This window comes from Oryctolagus cuniculus, chromosome 1 (assembly GCF_051225735.1).
Source record: "Oryctolagus cuniculus isolate XC-2025 breed Fujian yellow rabbit chromosome 1, ASM5122573v1, whole genome shotgun sequence".
NCBI classification, from domain to species: Eukaryota; Metazoa; Chordata; class Mammalia; order Lagomorpha; family Leporidae; genus Oryctolagus; species Oryctolagus cuniculus.
The window spans coordinates 213,283,606-213,301,451 of NC_142867.1; the positions used below are offsets into that span (position 1 = coordinate 213,283,606).

A 17,846-nucleotide genomic window follows, 5' to 3' on the forward strand; every position below is an offset into this window, starting at 1 on the left:
GGATGAGCAGGTGGAGGCATAACCTGCTTGAGTTTCATCGTGGAGTTTGTGTTGTCTCCTTTGGGGGCAAGGGACTGGGTGACAATTGGGAAAGGATGGGCAGCCAAAGGAAGAGCTATACCAGAGACCACTAACTGTCCCTCAAACCCAGACACAGAACAAAGGCGACTCCCTGGTAGTAGGTATGGTCCTCTGGCCAAGTTCTGATCAATTGGATGTGTGACATCCCCTAAGGGCAAGGGCCTTGTTTTCTCCTTCCCTCTTATCCATCCTGCTGGCTGCCATGTGAAGATGGCTGGAGCTGCCATCTTGGACCTCAAGGGAGAAGCTGTGAGGATGGTAGAGCAACAAGTTGGAAGGAACCTGGAGCCCCGTGACCCTGGACTACCCCATGGCAGTCCAGCATGACAGAGAATGAACATGTGACTTGCAGAAGCTACTGCTGTTAGGACAGCCACACCTAATTCTCATCCAGATTTTTCCATGTCAGTTCGAGGCAGACAAGGGCTGTGTGTAGGTGGTCATGCTCCTAACCAGAAGGTGAGATGGGCAAAGAGTAACCTTCTCTGAAAGAGCTCATTAAAAGAACAACAACAGCAGAAAACCAAATAAAACACTTGTAGAAACTGACAGTGATTCAAATAATAATGTCAACAGACAGTAAGTGTTGCATAGCTTCAATATTTTTATATTGATATTTTATATTTTCAGTAGTTACTAACAGAACACGTCAGAATGAAAAACATTCCAGATATACAGAAAAAAAATATTGCTGATCAATTAAGATACTTTCAAAGAGAACAAGGCTTAATACAAATCCTTTGGTTGCTCCCGACAGAACGTGAGCTATACAGATGGCGGGACATCCTGGCTACCGGACTCTGATGCACTTGGCTCCCTTGGCTGAGGTCACAGTCTTTGCCATCTTTACTGAGACTGCTGGCAGCCCAGGCTGACGGGCTAGAACCAGGGGTGGCAATCCTGGCCTTTGTAGCCACCAGTGCCAAGGCCCGAGGGACAACCGCTTGGGGACAAGTCACAGCAACGTGCCACCTCTCTCTCTAGCAGCTACACAGCTCTGGTTTAGGCTAACTGTTGAGTCTCTGGAACACCAGACTTCCAGAATGACAACTCTAAACTCATCTGGTCTCGTCCAACCTTCCCCTGTGACAGGCAAGTTGAAACCTGGGCTGAGGGGTAAGTAGCTGGCCTGCAAGCGGTTCTAGACTCCACATCCTGCCTCTACTTCTGCCCCGCGATGCTGCCTCTTCGTGGCCTCTGAAGAAGACAGCCTGTTGCTTATCCCCAAACGATCATTCCTGAGGGACAAAACCAGTGTCAATCAGCGGCAACAAGGCAGCCATAGCACCCGTACTAAGCCAACAGCATATTTAAGTATAAATTATTGGGGAAGGAAACTAAAGACTGTGCTAAAGTTTGAGATCCACCCTCACTCCCTTATCAGATTGAGTTAAGCCTCTTCTTCTGGAAAGTCAAAATAGCAAGAGAAGGTTCTAGAAAGGGACCCAGTAGGGACACTGCCACTGGGTAAGTGCATGGACCTGTGTGTCTGGTGAGATCTTTCAGTCAGAACACAGGCGGTCAAGGGCGGCCCTGCTTACCTCCAGCTGTATCTCCAGGTAGACTATTTACCTCGACTCTGACACTGTTCACGGAGGCCCAGCACAGGTGTCTGAAGTGTAAGTGCTTAACCGGAGGGGGTGGTGAGCCAGGAACCCTCAGGTGTAGCTTTACCTGGCGCTATTCCAGAGTATTGACTTCTTGAGTTTGTTCCGTTAAGTTATTCTCTCGTGTGGTCTTTCCCAGGACTTCACGGCAGGAGTCACTGGGTTTAAACTGCTGGCAGGCACAGGGGTGCAGAAAAGCCAGCTGGAACCAGTGGTAAGCTTTCCAGAACCGGGTATGGCTGTAACGGCAGCGCTGTGTCCACCACTTTCAATTAAAAAAAAATAAATAAATAAAAACCTGTCTCTGAAGGCATTTAGACTTCCCAAGGCTTGTGCACACGGGGTGCTGATGCACTGTATCCAGGGCGATGCTTGGCTCACTACCCTGACAGCTCTCCCGGGTAGGCCAGCGTTCACTCCTCCTGCTCGTCTTTTGGTTCTTTGCTTACACAATCTGTCTGGGTCCAGACTGAACAAAGAAATGGTCTGATTGTCCTTGGCGCTCTTGCTCTCCCCTTGGAGGAGGTAACTTTTCTAAGTGACTCATACCCAGGGGGTCTCGGTCCGTATTCCAGCAGAAAGGAAATTCACAATAGCATGAGCGCCCTCTGCATTTGCCCTCGCTCACACACAAGGGACTGGAGGTTGCCCTCCTAAGTGCCCAGACTAGGGTTCTCCTACCCTCACAGCCCCACACTCTGCTGTGACTTTTTGTTTTCCAGCACAGGGCAAGGTGGATCAACACCCTCCCACCCCACCATGGAGCGGGGCAGTGAAATACCCATTGGAAAGATGGGAAGTCTGCAAGTAAGGTGGGCTTCAAAAATTCGGGGGGAAATAAAATTAAAAGATTATTTTGGTACAAAAAAAAAAAAAACCCTCCATGCATTTTTTTAAATAACAGGTGTTTTCCATGAACCTTTTGAAGACCTCTTGAAAGCATGGATTTCAAAATTATTTTGCATCAAAATGAACTTTTAATTCCATTTTCCATGAACTTTTTGAATTGTACTCATACACCAGGTGTGGTGGCAGAAGAACCCTCAGAAACCTCATCATATTCCTCCCTCCCCCTACTAACCATCCTGCTACAAGGAAACTGCCCAATTGGTCCAGAGTTTGTGAATTTATCAATATGGCTTCATCCACATGTGCTGTAACAGGAAAGCAGCCTTTTTCTGGAAATACTAAGAAACTGGCTTAGCTTCCTCTTCTGAATGCATAGAAACTGCTATTTAAAGATACCACATTAAAATGTTTACGTAATTTATTTTCCTTAAATAATAATTTGCTACAATCCTGTCACAAATTAAAAAAAAAAAAACTTTGAACACAGTATTCACAAAGGCAGAATTCTTTAGGACAATCAAAGTCATGGTGTTCTTGGAATAAATTAACATCAAATCGTGTTTATATTCAGATAGTCTGGTGTTCTCCTTTGAAATGAAATGGAGACGTCGTAACCAAGGGTGACTGCACACTTTTGTTCTCCTATACAGAGACTCTTTCTTTATATAAACTCAGCGGTAATTTGAATCTGGTTAGGGATCCTGAGAAACGCTCAGGACAGATGCCCACACATGCGCACGCGCACACACTCACACGCACTCACACTCACTTACACCCATGGACAACCCTCTAGAAGCAGGGTTTCCCGTGGTCAAGGACAGGAAGCTCTTTTCTCAGAAGGGCCAAAGATTCTGAATATCTAGATGCCACCATCCCCTCTCCCCTCGGGAAAATCGTCACGTTCAAGTGTACAGCTTGAAGTAGCAGCAATGTAACATAGATTCAGTAGTCAGTGATTCCAGTCCTGGGTTCTGAAGACACAGGAAGAGGCAAGCAGAGGCAAGAGATACACCTGTTTCTCACGCTAAGACACGCGATGTCACCGGGAGCCCTGGTTCGGAGTCTCAGCTGAAGTCGCCTGAATGTCCGCTCTTCGCCTGCTCAGGCACTGGGTGGGGACCCCAGGAGGGCGGGGGCAGGGAGACAGGAAGCAGGGAGGGAGGGCAGCGAAGGCATTGCTCTCCTCCATCCTGAGCGCCCACCGCCCTCCGTGCAGTGCAGTCATCAGGGGCCCCTAAGCGCCAGGGGCACAGACGGAGGCAGCTCCGCCTAGGAGCACAGAAAACTCAGCCCTTGTAGTCCTACACGCAGACACACGCCAACATCCATCCCCGCCACCCGAACCCACCGCACCGTCCTGCTGCTGGCGGGTCAGCAGCACCGCTGGTGTCCCCGCTCAGCCGTTGCCCGACGGGGGCTCACGGGGGTGTGGGGCAGTCTAGGGAGGCAGGCGTCAGGACAGGCCCCCACGTGACATCCCTTTCTGCTGTCTCTCTGGCCTTCAACGACGCTGTGATGGCATGCGTATCTACACCAGTTCCTATGTACAGGATACCTTTTCTACAGAAATTTAAAGTGCCTGGCTGTACTTGAGCTCATTCCTTTCCCACGGCTCCCAGGTCCTCTGGCTGCCTCCGGAGGGTGGGTTTGAAGCCCCCTCTTCAGGAGATCGTCCCTGGGAAAGAGAAATGAGCATTTTTTCCCCCACAGTTGTCCTAACTGGGATCCAGCATCTGGACCAAGGCTTCTTCATACACACGAAGAATTGCTTCACACACGAACTTGTACTGGCTCTGGAAGAGAAAAGCAAGCGGTCAGGTCCAGCAGTGGTGCTGCGCCTTGCACTTGGCTGCATCCTCTGCATCACCCACACACTCGGTCTCTCTCTCTATCCCTTTGCCTCTCAAATAGATAAGTTTTTTTTTTTTTTAATGGTGTAGTATGGGGCCAGCATTGTGGCACAGTTGGTAAAGCAGCTGCCTGTGGCGCTGGCATCCCATATGGGCACCAGTTTGAGTCCCAGCTGCTCCACTTCCCACCCAGCTTCCTGCTAATGTGCTTGTGAAAGCAGTGGAAGACGGCCCAAGTCCTTGGGCTTCTGCAACCACGCGGGAGACACAGAGGAAGCTTCTGGCGCCAGACCAGTCCAGCTCCGGCTGTTGCAGCCATTTGGGCAGTGAACCAACAGAAGAAAGATCTCCCTCTCTATCTCCCCTCAACACTCTGCCTTTCAAATAAATAAGTAAGTATTTTAAAAAATTTATTAAAAATGGTGTAGTACTTGTATATGGCATACAAATATCCTCCTGTTAAATTATCTCCAGTTGACTCATTAATACAGTATAAATGGTATTAAATAGTTGTTACTGTATTGTTTAGGTAATAATAACAAGAAAAAAAGTCTGCACATGCTCAGTACAGACGCAGTTTTTTTCAAACACTCCTGATGTGCAGTTGCTCCACTCTGGGGTTGTGGAGCCCACAGACAGAGCAGGCTGGCGGTAGTAACAATTGTGTAAGAAACACTTCAGAGAGGTGTACAGGGAGAACGCACACCGCGGCAGAGCTCCTGCAGCTTAAAAATCCAGCGAGCTAATGGACGTTTTTCCTTTTTAGGCAGCAATGAGGTCTTCCATGCTACAGAGAAGGACCGAGGAAGGCCTTACCAGCACCGCCCGACATTCTTTCTCCTAACCAGATTTCCTGGGGATTCTGACCGAGAGGCCCCTCCTCCAGGAAGCCTTCCCTGACTTTGAAGCTTGCTTGAGACACTGGTCCACTGTATTCTCAGTCACCCTGCCCCTCCCCCGCTGCTGCTGAGAGTTAGACTAGGCTAATCCATCTCTCTGACACGTACAAACTTGGGTCTCTCTTGCTTGTGTCGTTACCTGTCAGACGAGTGGATCATTGAACAGGGGTGGCCCCCTTTTTGCAGATGGGGAAGCCATCCAAAGGTTGCTTAGCAGATGGGGAGGCCTGAGCCATGCTTTCAACCACCTCACTGGCCCGCTTGCTGTCAGATCCTAAGGTTCCCTCCTGAGGACACCTGCAGAGTCTTCCCAAGCACCCAGGTGTGAGAGGGGGGAAGGAGCCCAAAGCAGGAGACAGCAGGCCACGTGAGAAGCCTGCTAAGCCGAAAGGGACACCCAGGCACAGGTGTGTGGGATGAAACCCTTGGTGACCTCGACTTCCGACGGACAAATGGCGGACCAGTGGTTCGATAATGCAGGATTAACCCCAGGTGCTCCTTGGCCGTGTGGTGGGCAGGAAATTGCCCACAAGGGGCAGCAGAAGTAGAGGGTGGGAAGAGAGTTAGGGGTGGGCCAGGGGTCCCTGTGTAGCCTCTAAGAAGCTCTGTGACCCTGGGCAGGTAACACAGTCCACTGGAGCCTCAGTGGCTTGACCCACGAAGCCCTCCGTCCAGGCCTGATCGGGTGTGGGTGCTCGGGAAGTCTTGGCTATCGCTGTTATTCTGACGCTATGATTTCTACTCACTGATGTCTGCACCATCATGGCGCGCTGGTCTCGCATTTTCCGGACAATATCCAGTGGGTACACGGGCAGGTTTCGCTCAATTAAGCACATGGCCGTTTCCATGGTGACCAAGACACCGGTTCGACCTATGCCGGCACTGCAGAGGGGAGAGAGGCCAAGATGCGGGACTTGCCGGGCAGCTCCTGGCCACTTCCTGCGTGGACTCAGTAGGGCGGCCCCGCTTTGGCCTTCAGGAGTAGGAAGCGCACACTCCGGCTAAGAATATCTTCCCCATAGACCCTGAGGCTGGGGGCTTCCCAGTGCACGGAGGGCAGCCCACTATTAAGTGCCAAACCCACGCCCGTTCTCATCCACCTCCATGGTGAAGGTCATCGGACGGAAGGGCTGGCGCTTGCTTTTTCAGCACTGGGCCATACTCCCAGCCTATGCTTCCTGAAATTCCGAATGCCCGGAGATCAGGGAGGAGCGGGCACAGGGCACGGCAGGCTGAGGGTTGCAGCCGGCGTCAGCCAGTTTTCCCCAGGCCCTTCCCAAGGGGGTGCTGGTGTGAAAACCAAAGCCAAACAGACAAGCCCCGGTACCTGCAGTGAACTAGGATGGGCTCCCCGTCCACTCTCAGGGACCTCACGTAGTTTACAAATTCCAGAAAGTCCGAGGAGTCATCCGGCACGCCATGGTCAGGCCAGGCGACGTACTGGAGGTGCGTCACTGTGTGTTCTTCCCCAGTCTACGGAAGACGCAGGGGCCTCAGCGAGTCAATCCAGACAGCGGGCCAGTCCCAGACACCTGCCAGGGTGGCCCCTGGTGTTGGGTGCCCTCCTGGTCACTGTGCACGCCCTGCTGCGGCCCCTGCCTACCTCCCGCTCCCCTCCCAGGACACCTCCCAGAGGACTGCCTCCCAGAGCACTTCCGCCTGCAGCGATTTCTTCTGTCTCTTCCTGGAGTAGCTGCCGCTAGGGTCACACATGCTGGCTCTTCACACACCCAACAGTTATCATTTTAACCAGTTTCAAATGTCCACTTCAGTGGGATCCGGTATACTCACCATGTTGTACAACCATCACCCGTACCTATTTCCAGAAGTTTCTTTTTTAAGCACCCAGATATAAACTCTGCACCCATTATTATCGTAGCTCCTCATTCCGCCCGTCCCTGGAGACCCTGGCAGCCAGCACCCTCTCCGTCCCTGTGAATGTGACTTCGGCTGAGCGGAATCTCACGTGTCCCCTTGTGACCGGCCTATGTCACGCTGCGTCAGGTTCACCCCTGTGGCAGGGGCTGTCAGAGCTCCCTCCCACCCCGCTGCACAGATGCACCCCACCTTGTGTGTCCCTTCCTCCATTGGCAGCCCCTCGGCCGCTTCCCTCCACTGCCTGCTGCGGGTGGTATGGCTTTGACACGGGCCCTGGCTCTCTGAGGGGCAGTCGGGTGCACCTCCTGACACGCCTACCAGGTGAGCACAGGACTGGACGTGCACGGCCATCATGCACCTGCCCACCCCCGCGCCCCAGCTCACCTCGGTGTTCGTGACCAGCATTTCTCGGGACACGTAGGCGATGGTGCAGTCCTCTGACTGGCACTGGATGTGGAAGACGCCGTGGTCTGCAACGTCGGGGGGGTCAGGCCAGTACTGGTGACATTTGGTCTGCAGGGAACCCAGGGCGAGTTAGTCCCGTGGGGGTGGGGCATGGGAGCACCTGGCTGGGTGGACTGTTCTGGTGTCCAGCCTGAGTCCTTTCGCACAGACCCCGCTACTGTGATTGTGGGCCTGTCTGCTTTGCATACACTCCAGGCTGGGGACAGAGGACCCTCCTTCCCCTCTTTGGATAAAGCGGGGTGGAGCAGGCCAGGGCTCCCCGGTCAGCCCAGGCTGAATCTCTGCCCCAGCCTCCTGGCCTGGGGCTGCTCTCAACAGTCCCTCCTGTCTGGGGGCCTTGCCCCCACCCTCTGAAGGCAGGAGGCTGTGGGGCACCTGCGACAAAAGCACACAGTAGGGTGGCACACACAGCTCTGCAGCAGCCACTTCCTGCCCTCCTTGTCAGTCTAGGACCATGAGCAAATCACTCCACCTCTGCCTGCTCACAGCTCTCTCCTGGAGGAGTCGGACAGCCCCAGGCCCACAGACGTGTCAGTGGGTGGACATGCCGGTGTGCAGTAGCGACGCGCTGTGGGCTGGGGTCAAGGGTGACCACTGTTGCTGCTTCTAGTGCAGAGATTCCACAGAAAGCCAAGCGAGGCCGGCTGTGAACTGATGTGCTCTCTCTGCACCCGAGGGCGCCCCCTAGGCCCGCGTACACATTCATACACTTCTCCCCAGCCAGCAGACCAGGGTTTGGGGCACTGAGCAACCTGCCCAGGCCACAGGGCTTCCATGGCGCATGGTGCAGCAGGGCTGATTGATGGATCCCATCCCTACCTGCCGTGAGCTGATCCCCCTTTCCAAACCTTGCAGCTTGGTCCAGGGCCCTCTTAGCCCTGCCTCTGGTGTTGAGGCAAAATCCAGGGCTGGGCTGCCCACCTCATCCTAGTTTCTCTGTCACTCAAATTCTGACTCAATTAAAAAAAAAAAAAAGTTTTCCCCTCAAGCCCAGAGTGGCAGCAATTGAAGTAAAAGTCCCATCTGTTTTCAGCAGAAAGGGGGTATAAGTGACACTATCCAGCCTTACTTTCAAAGGCCACGGCGACTGCGTGAAATGGACGTGTGCCCCTGCAAAGCTGGCGCTGAGAACTGCTTGGACACACGCAACATGGGGGATTTCGTTAGAAGCCATTTCCTCACTCTGCGCAGATGGGAGGGGGTTGTCGTCTACAGAAGCGAAGGCAGAGGCCACAGACCCCAGCGGCCTGGTGCCCCTCGTCTGTACAGGAGGCATCAACCCTGCCCCAAGGGTAAGCGGGAGTAGGCCGTCTCTGGATATTCAACCTCAAGGCAGAGCTACAGTTACCTGCACCCCCAAAATGTCTTCCTCCTACGGTGGATCTGACCAGAACCCGGCCCTCTCTCTACCTCTGCTCAAATCTAGATTGGGGTCCATTTGGATCTGAAATCACTGGGGTGCCATGGAGACTCTGAGTGTCACTCCTGGCTCATCGGTTCTACTGACCAACTGTGAAGGGAAGACAGGAGCCAAGGCGGACTCCAGACTCCTGGCGTGGGTGCCTGGGTGGACATGTATGCCCCTGGCCAGGGTGGTGGCTAGGGGACGGGCCCCGTCTGTGGGCACCTGTGGCCGGGGGGCTTCCGCTCTGGGCACCTTGTAGGTGAGGACACGTGTCCCATCAGCAAGTCAGCAGGTAGGTTTGGGGTTCAGGAACTGGAGGGGCTCAGTGCCCGGATCTGTCATCTGCTGGATCCCGCAGAGGGCTGGATGGAACCTGGCTGAGACTGGTTCCCTAGGGAGAAGCCTCAGAGTGTGTGTGAGCAGCACACCAAGCCCGGTGCCTTTCGCCAGAAACGAGAGCAAGGGAGCGGCTGGAGCTTCACACTGCCCACACCTCCCACCATCCTCACGGATTCTCACGGCCACCGGGGGACCCTGCCATGGCATAGGCAGCAAATCCATGTGCCTCTGGCCTGGTGGGACGAGGAGGTCAGGGATGCAGGCACTGCCCCATGGGAAACGCCCACTGTGGGACAGGTGCCAGGTGCCGGGCACCTCATTCCTAACCCCCAACAACCCCGAGAGACAGGCCTTCCCGCTGCCTTTCTAGTGAGGAGCCAAGGAGGCCTGGAGTCCCCGTCCAAGGCCAAACAGTTTACGTAAAAGCAGTGGTCTCAGAATCTGAATGCCTCCTCTGACCCCCGAGCCCAGTGTCTACGATGACTGGCAGGCCGAGAAGGAAGAACATCCATGTTGTTCATGTACGGCTAAAGAGACAGCTCTGATGGCAGGGGAGGGGACTCCCCCTGCCAAGATCTCTCTCTCTCTCTCTCTCTCTCTATCAGGAGGCAGAGTGACAGAGAGAGATGGAGAGACACAGAGACGGACAAACCTTTCATCTGTTGGTTCACTCCCAAAGTGCCTGTGACAGCTGGGGATGGGCCAGGCTGAAGCCAGGAGCCAGGAACTGCTTCCAGGTCTCCCACAAGGGTGGCTGGGACCCAACTATTTGGGTCATCATCTGCTGCCTCCCAGGAAGGTGGATGGGAGGCAGAGGTGGGGCCTGGCCCCGGCACTCCAGTGTGGGATGCAGCTTCACCTGCAGCACTGTGATGTCCACGAGACTGGCTTTTTCAGTGGAAAAGTTACATCTCTAGTACGAGCCTCGAGGGAGAGCGTAATGAAAAACCATTCTGGGCAGGAATGGAGAAGGCAAGAATCAAAGTGTCCTTGCTGGGGGACAAGCTCTCCGGCCCCTGAGCTGTGCAGGGCTTCCGAGGTCTCTGCACTCACAGACATGGGCGTGGCTCACAGCAGGGCGAGAGGACTCTGGCAGCCACGTGCCTGCTGCCAAGTCCCATGCTACAGGACAGCCTTAAAAGTCCATCCCTTAACAAAAGGCAGTGTAGGGGCAGGGTAGCTGTTTGGCCCAGCGGTTAAGATGCCAGTCGGGAAGCCCACTTCTCATGTCCGAGGGCCTGGGTGAGAGTCTGGCTCTACTCAGGATTCCAGCTTCCTGCTAATGTGCGCCCTGGGAGGCAGCAGGTGATGGTTCAAGTAGCTGAGTCCTTGCCATCCACCTGGGGACCTGGGTTGTGTTCTGGCCCAGCCCCTGCTGCTGCAGGCATTTGAACTGGCGGCTGGGAGATCTCTGTCTTTCACCTCTCAAAGAGATAAAACAGAAAAAGGAAAGCAAAAGGGGCCAAGCAGATGGCCTGCAGTGCCCAACTCCAATCCGGAGGAACGGGTAGGTGGTGATGAGGACAGGACAGAGACTTCTGGCCACCCAAGAGTCTACAACAGGAGAGGCAGAAACAGGCACCCTGGATATCAGAACAGGTTTCTGACACCTGATAAACAAGAGAGCTAAGTTCCCAGGGCCAGAGATGGTGACGGAAATGCTAGGCCTCCTGGGAGATGGGAATCTCTTGTGCAGGAAACTCATGGAAGCAGCTGGAAGGAGTCCAGCGGGGACTAAATGACTGGGAAACAAAGAGACCCACCGGGTCACACGGGGACCTCAGATGAGCTCAGGTTCAGAGCGGACACCAACAAAAGAGAGGAGGGGCCGTGAGCAGCACCAGCCAGGAGCGGCAGCGCCTGCACGGGCAGCGGGCGAGAGATGGAAGAAGGAGCCCTTTCTCCGGAGCTGGAACAAGTGAACGAGAGAAAGTCAGGGGCTGCGGTCCAGGGCAGGTCACCTGGCGCCAGCTGTAGGACAACAAACCGTTCGTATGGGCCCCTTTGCTCGAGGGGCAGAATGACCTTCCAGCTGGAAAGGGAACAAAGGGAACGAGAAGCCCAACACGGACAGGCAGCCGTGGCAGTGCCGAGATGCCTACATGGATCAGCTATCAGCTCAGAGCCACCACATCACAAACTCAAAGACTATTGGAGACACAAGGTAGCACCTCCACGACAGGGTAAGGGACCGGCGGAAGGCGAGTACAGTGCGGCTCTGAGAAAGGACAAGGCAGACGACTTGACGTCTACGTAGTCCAGGCCCTGCAGAGTGGGAGGCGAGGCCAGGGGTGCATCCGGAGAAGGCTGGGTCTGCTTTAAACCACACGGAACTCCATGGCAGGAAGTTGATGCCATTTTCATACGGTATTTCTGACTGTGCGTGGACAGAAAGCCTCGATGTGGACCTAGGACAGTTTTAGCATTGCTTCCCTAACTGTTAGCGTCAGTGAGCCTCAGGTTCACAGCCTGGAAGGCAGGAAAGAGTACTTAGGATTTGATGACACTGTTCTATGGTCCCTGTCTTTCTACACACGCCTCCTGTATGGTCTGAAAGGGGATTTGGCTCCCCAGACTCAGGCAGACATCCACACCCTCGATTTTTAGGATAACAGTTAATGGATGAACGCCAGCAGCTTAGGGTGGTAGAGATGTGATCTAATCAAGGGGAGTGCGCCTATTGGGAGGTCTTTAGGTTCTGGGGGCTTTGTCTGAGAGGATTTCCCACGAGAGGGTTGGTCTCCAAGCCTAGCACGCTTGTGGTGTCTCGCTGCTTCCTGGCTTCCCATGTGATCACCCCTAGGCTGTCCTCCAGCCTTAGCAGGTGTCTCAACCAAAGGGGCAGCCAGATCTTAGACGGTAGGCCTCCAAGAGTGTAAGCCGAAATAAACCTTCTTCCCTCCTGAGGTGCTCCTCCCAGCTATTGCAGTTACAGTAGCAAAAAGCTGACTCCCACAATACTGCTCAAAGGCAATTCATTAGAGCAAAAGAAAACAATTTGAGTCAATTTAAAGAAAGATAATGAATAATGCTAGGATAAAACAAAATAGTACAGTTCTGGTAAAAATGACTAAGGTGGCACGGAAATCATTATTATTGTTACTACGAGCTAACTTTTATACAGAGCATTTACTGTGCACTCAGCACTCTTCCAAGAAGGCTACTGGGTCAACTCATTCAGTTCCCCTGGAGTCCCATGAGATGGATGCCACCAATACCACAATTTACAGAGAGCCACACGGGTAGCGTCTTTGGAGTCTGCCTTCTGACCCCTGACCCTATGCAGCCAGATCACCACAAGCACCTTAGAAAAATGGAGAGAACAGGACCGTGAGCTGACCAGCGCTCCCTAAGCTCAGAAAGGATCCAAGTGACTTCATTTCCTACTAGAAACAAATTTTTCAAAAAAAGAATCACGCACACAGACAAAAACTCCACAGACAGCAATGAGGCTTCTGGAGAGAGGAGGTGACGCTGCAGAGCTGCTGGGTGGAGATTCCAGCCTCGTCTCTGACAGCCACGCACGGGGACTGTGTCGGCCCAGCAGTGACAGCAGAGCTGTGAGCATGAGGGGCTGCTCCTCGGCTGCCCTCTGCGCCTCTCCCCACCAGCATGCTCCAAGGAGGTTTCTACCGCCTCCTGGGACGTTCACACCTTTTCATCAGTCATCTATTTGAGAAGAAGAGACACTGATGACATCTGTGAGTGACAACCACACAGAGAAACCACACGGGAAGCCTGGAAGACCCCCCAGGGCTGTCTAATGGTCAGATGTGAGGGCTTAATACAATCAGGCATGATGATGATGACACAAACCACATTTGCCAAACTCTCGCTACGCAAAGTGCAAATCTCTAAGCTTTCTGTAGGTATCCTCCCAGTCTTCATGAACTCCCCAGGTGGGTACTGTTACCATCCCCGTTTTACAAACAGGAGGGGATGGAGAGGTTTATGCAACTCACTCAAGAAGAACCATATTTTCAGTCCACATAGTCTGGCTCTGCTGTATGGCAGCTCCAAGAGTCAAGGGAATGACTGCAAAATGGGGAAAACTGACTCCGTGGCAATACAAGACAAATACCACACCACTTCTGCTGACTGCAAGCTTAGTGGAGCCAAGGTTATCTTCAGACAACTAAAGGGTCATTGCATAGAAAAGAGAGTGACTTATTCTGTGTCCTCCATGCAGAACTAGGTGGGGTGGGGGTTCAAAGCAACAGACATTTCAGCTCACTGTAAGGATGAATTATTTTACAAAATAGAGCTGATGGGGGCTGGTGTTGTGGTATAGCAGGTAAGGCTGCCATGTGTGATGCCGGTATTCCATATGGGCGCTGGCTGTTCCACTACCGATTGAGCTACCTGCTAACAGCCTAGGAAAAGCAGCAGCAGATGGCCCAAGTACTTGGGCCCCTGAACCTATGTGCAAGACTTGGAAGAAGCTCCTGGCTTTGGTCTGGCCCAGCCCTAGCTATATGGAAATTTGGGGAGTGAGAACCAGTAGATGGAAGATCTCTCTCTCTCTGTAACTCTTTCAAATAAATAAAACAAATCTTAAAAAAAAAAAAAAATCAGAGCAGAGCACTCACAGGATGGACCCTGCAAGTGCTTCAGCAGAACTGGGAGCAACCATCTGGGACAACGCATTTGAAAGCCCTTTCTCAGGGGTCAGCTTTGTGGCGCAGCAGGCTAAGCTACCACCTGGGCACCAGCTTCCCACAGTGGTGTGCTGGTCTGAGTGCCGGCTGCTCTGCTTCAGATCCAGCTCCCTGCTCACGCTCCTGGGAAAGCACAGCAAGGTGGCCCAAGTACTTGGGACCTTGACACCCACATGGGAGACCCAGAAGGAGTTCCTGGTTCTTGGCTTCCACCTGGTCTGGCCCCAGCCATTTGGGGACTGACCCAGAAGATGGAAGATCTTTCTCTCCCTCTCTCTCCCCCTCCCTTCCTCCCTCTGACACTCAGTGAGAGGGTAGGTTGCTCTCAAAAACAAACTATCCATTCCAATTCCCATGTGTTCTGATTTTCAATATGCATTTGGTATTTATTACATACTGAGCAAGGGATCTGGGTAGAGTGGCACACAGATCATTCAAGTGGACTGTTCAAGGTGAATTTGTATTTGATTTTGGAATGTATTTCTGAATGAAGAGATCCAGATGTACCCAGAAGTCAGGGGATTCATGATATAGGCATCCTTTACGTATTGACTGTCACAGAGTTAGTGATCTGATCCTATGGAAAACGGTAGGGTAGTGTAAGTTCTCCTCCTTCTTAGGGCTTCTATGAACCTGGCACGCATACTGCTTTCAGGACCAGTACTTGTGCTGCGTGGGTGAGGCCACAGTCAATACAGGGGGTTCTGGGGCAGTGAGCTCAAAGGCAAGGGGCACTGCCTTTTGGTTTGTTAGAACGGATTTACCCCCTCACGCCACCCCCCTGCCCCGAGGTTTGTTAGAATGGATCCACGCCAGGAGCCGGCAGGGGTGCTGAGTTTCCCATCACCGAGGGAGCCTATGAGCAGCTCCATACAGGAGACTAAGAGGTCACATGGAGGATGGACCCTGAGACACTTCACGTATTCCTTTCCAGCCCTTGATGCTTGTTCCACAGAGCATAGTGTGACACTGTACACACTTGAATTGGAAATCGAGTCACTTACCCGGCCTCGCTCTGTCAGAGTCGTCAACATGACGATGAGCGACAGCTTCTGATCCCAGACGACCTGCCAGAAGTGTGCACAGGTGTGTGGCAGGGGTCCCTGAGTGGCGATGTACTTGTTCACGAGGTGAGCGCTGGGGATTTCCATCTGGCAAGAAATGGAGAAGGCGTTAGTCTGTGACTGCCGCAGCGTTGGCAGGGAAGTGCACTTTAAACTCTGCTGCTTGCTGACTGACATCACACCAAAAAATCCCTTTGTCAAGTCATAGCATATCAATTCCAAAAAAGATCCAAGAGAATGTTATTTCTACAGATCCTTGAAAATATCTGACAATAATGCTAGCATTAGGTCTTTAAGATACTGAGTAGGCAAAACCCAGATTTATACCTGCAAGACGGCAGAAGACTTTAAGTGTGTTTTACTGCTCTACCCTAAATATGAACAATATTTGACAGCTGCATATTTAGCAGTACCTACCAACCCTCAATCCCACATCTTTCCCTGTGCTGGATTTAAAAAAAATATTTATTTGAAAGGCAAGAGTTAGAGAGAGAGAGAGAGAGAGAGAGAGAGAGAGAGAGAAGAGTTAGAGAGATCTTCCATCTGCCGGTTCACTCCGGGTATGGCCACAACAGCCAGGGCTGGACTAGGCCAAAGCCAGGAACCTGGAACTCAACTGGGTCTCCAGTTGGGTGGCAGCAGCCAAGCACGGGGGCCACCTTCCGCTGCCTTCCCAGGTGTCTCAGCAGGGAGCTGGATCGGAAGCTGGATCATATAGGAATCTGGGGTCGCTGTGCCACAACGGCCCCGAGCTATGCTGCGCTTCTTACAGCTGCAGTGGAGGTTTTACTCTTCCTATTTGGCAGGGTGACACTAATAACCTGGGAAAAACACAGAGGCATGCAAACACACCACTGGCAAAGACAAATGCCTAAACGGCAGCAGCCCGGCACAGAAGCACCATGGACGGACAGCGGTAAAACAGAATGAGGGCGGGCACTTGGCACGATAGTGAAGATGCAACCTGGGGTGCTCGCATCCCACACCTGAGTGCCTGGGTTCAAGTCCAGGCTCCGCTCTCAATTCCAGCTTCCTGCTGTCGTGAACCCTGGGAGGCAGTGGTGAGGACAGAAGTACTTGGGTCTCTGTCTGATGCCTACATGGGAGACACCTGGACTGAGTTCCCGGCTCCTGCTTTCAGCCTGGCCCAGCCCCTGGCTGTTGCGGGGCTGTGGGGAATGAACCAGCAGATGGAAGATCTCTCTCTCTCTCTCTGTGCCTTTCAAATAAAATAATATAGATTAACAAGAAGAGACAGCATGAGTTTTGGCCCCACCTTCTGTGACTTCTCCAGTTACTTAACCTCTCTCTCTGACCCTTGGTCTCCTCCCTGTGAGATCAGACTTTCCTGCCTTCCCGGTGTGGCAGCTGTGCCTGAGGGAGGCAGTGAACAGGAGAGCGCTCTGCCAGCCGCAAAGCAGCCCGCACGCCAGCATCACCCAGAGCCCCAACTTACATTCACATAGCTTGCGTTGATATAATCCTCACTTCCCTGCAACAATACCCGGGTGGCGTCATCTGTGGGAGAGAGAAAATTTTACCATGATCCCGGTGTTATTTTTATCAAACCAAGTAAACAAGAGTTTGCTTCCAGGCCCTGCCTCATTAGCATAAACACTGTTCCCTAACTGCTCAGACTCCCAATGGCTGGCTCCGACGCAGACGGGGGCGCTTACAGACACACTGGGGCCCCTCTGGAAGACCAGACAATCTGTTTCAAAAAGGGAGGCGTTATCTCTGGGTAGGATACTCACAAGGCAGCACATCTTTGTAGCGGTTTTTGTCTACATTTGGAGGCAGCTTTGCACCTGTGATGGCCAAACCTGGTTTCTTCCTGTAGAGTTGCTGTATGACAAAGAAAGAAGTAAACAATCATTGCAAAAACCAGCTCTGGAGAAGGGGTGAGAATTAACCTCTAACCGTCAGCTTGCCCTCTATGGCACCCAGAGTTTCACGTTCTAACTGATCGTGTGCTGCACAGTAAAAGAAAACCTTCCCAATAGGAAATTCTTTTTTTCTTTCAATAAAAGATTTATTTATTGGAAAAGCAGAGTTATAGAGAGAGAGAGAGAGAGAGAGAGAGAGAGAGAGAGAAAGGGAGAGACAGAATGAATATCTCCCATCCATTGGTTGATTCTCCAAATGGTCACAAAGGCTAGGGCTGGGCCAGGCCGAAGCCAGGAGTCAGGAGCTTCCTCTGGGTCTCCCGTGTGGGTGCAGGAGCCCAAGCACCTTGGCCATCTCTGTTGCTTTCCCAGGTGCATTAGCACGGAGCTGGATTGGAACTGGAGCAGCTGGAACTCAAACTGGCTCCCATATGAGATGCTGGTGTCGCAGGCAACAGTTTTACCTGCTACGCCACAATGCCAGCCCTAGGAAATCCCATGATTCCTTGAGAAAGCAACTAAATAACCTAATAATTTGTTTTTTAATTTGAGAAGCTTTGGGAGGAAAGAAAGTCATAGAAATGAGCCTGAGTCACATCACAGATCGTGGTAAGTAAAACCTTATTTTTATGACAATTTGACAAATGCTGAAAGCAAGTGGAGACATTTCTGACTCAAAATTAAATCGTTTTAATTAGCCTAAAACCCTTTCCCTCCAGCTGAATGGGTGAACCACAGTTTCTGCCTAAGAGCAGGAGCACTTCATTCACTCTCGGGACAGTTCCGCAGTAAGAACATCCACCTCGTACACCACAGACTTCTAGAAGGAGCTCCTTACATAAGCATTCACAGCCAAGAACATTTG

General features: G+C 52.5%; 1 protein-coding gene across 6 annotated transcripts in view; it reads right to left on the minus strand.

Annotated features, from left to right (window-relative positions):
- Positions 1–665: 665 nt before the first annotated feature.
- PTPN3 (protein tyrosine phosphatase non-receptor type 3) overlaps positions 666–17,846 on the minus strand; it is a 111,487-nt gene continuing 94,306 nt past the window's right edge. For all 6 annotated transcript variants that reach the window (XR_016211268.1, XM_051855937.3, XM_089301439.1 and 3 more), the window contains 7 exons: positions 16,850–16,940; positions 16,552–16,613; positions 15,036–15,182; positions 7,549–7,677; positions 6,614–6,759; positions 6,033–6,168; positions 666–4,330 (listed from right to left, as the gene is read on the minus strand). Coding sequence is in view for 5 of the 6 variants with exons in the window: in XM_051855937.3 (XP_051711897.2) it covers positions 4,253–4,330; positions 6,033–6,168; positions 6,614–6,759; positions 7,549–7,677; positions 15,036–15,182; positions 16,552–16,613; positions 16,850–16,940 (789 nt within the window). In the remaining variant the exon portion in view is untranslated. The remainder of the gene's footprint in view (positions 4,331–6,032; positions 6,169–6,613; positions 6,760–7,548; positions 7,678–15,035; positions 15,183–16,551; positions 16,614–16,849; positions 16,941–17,846) is intronic.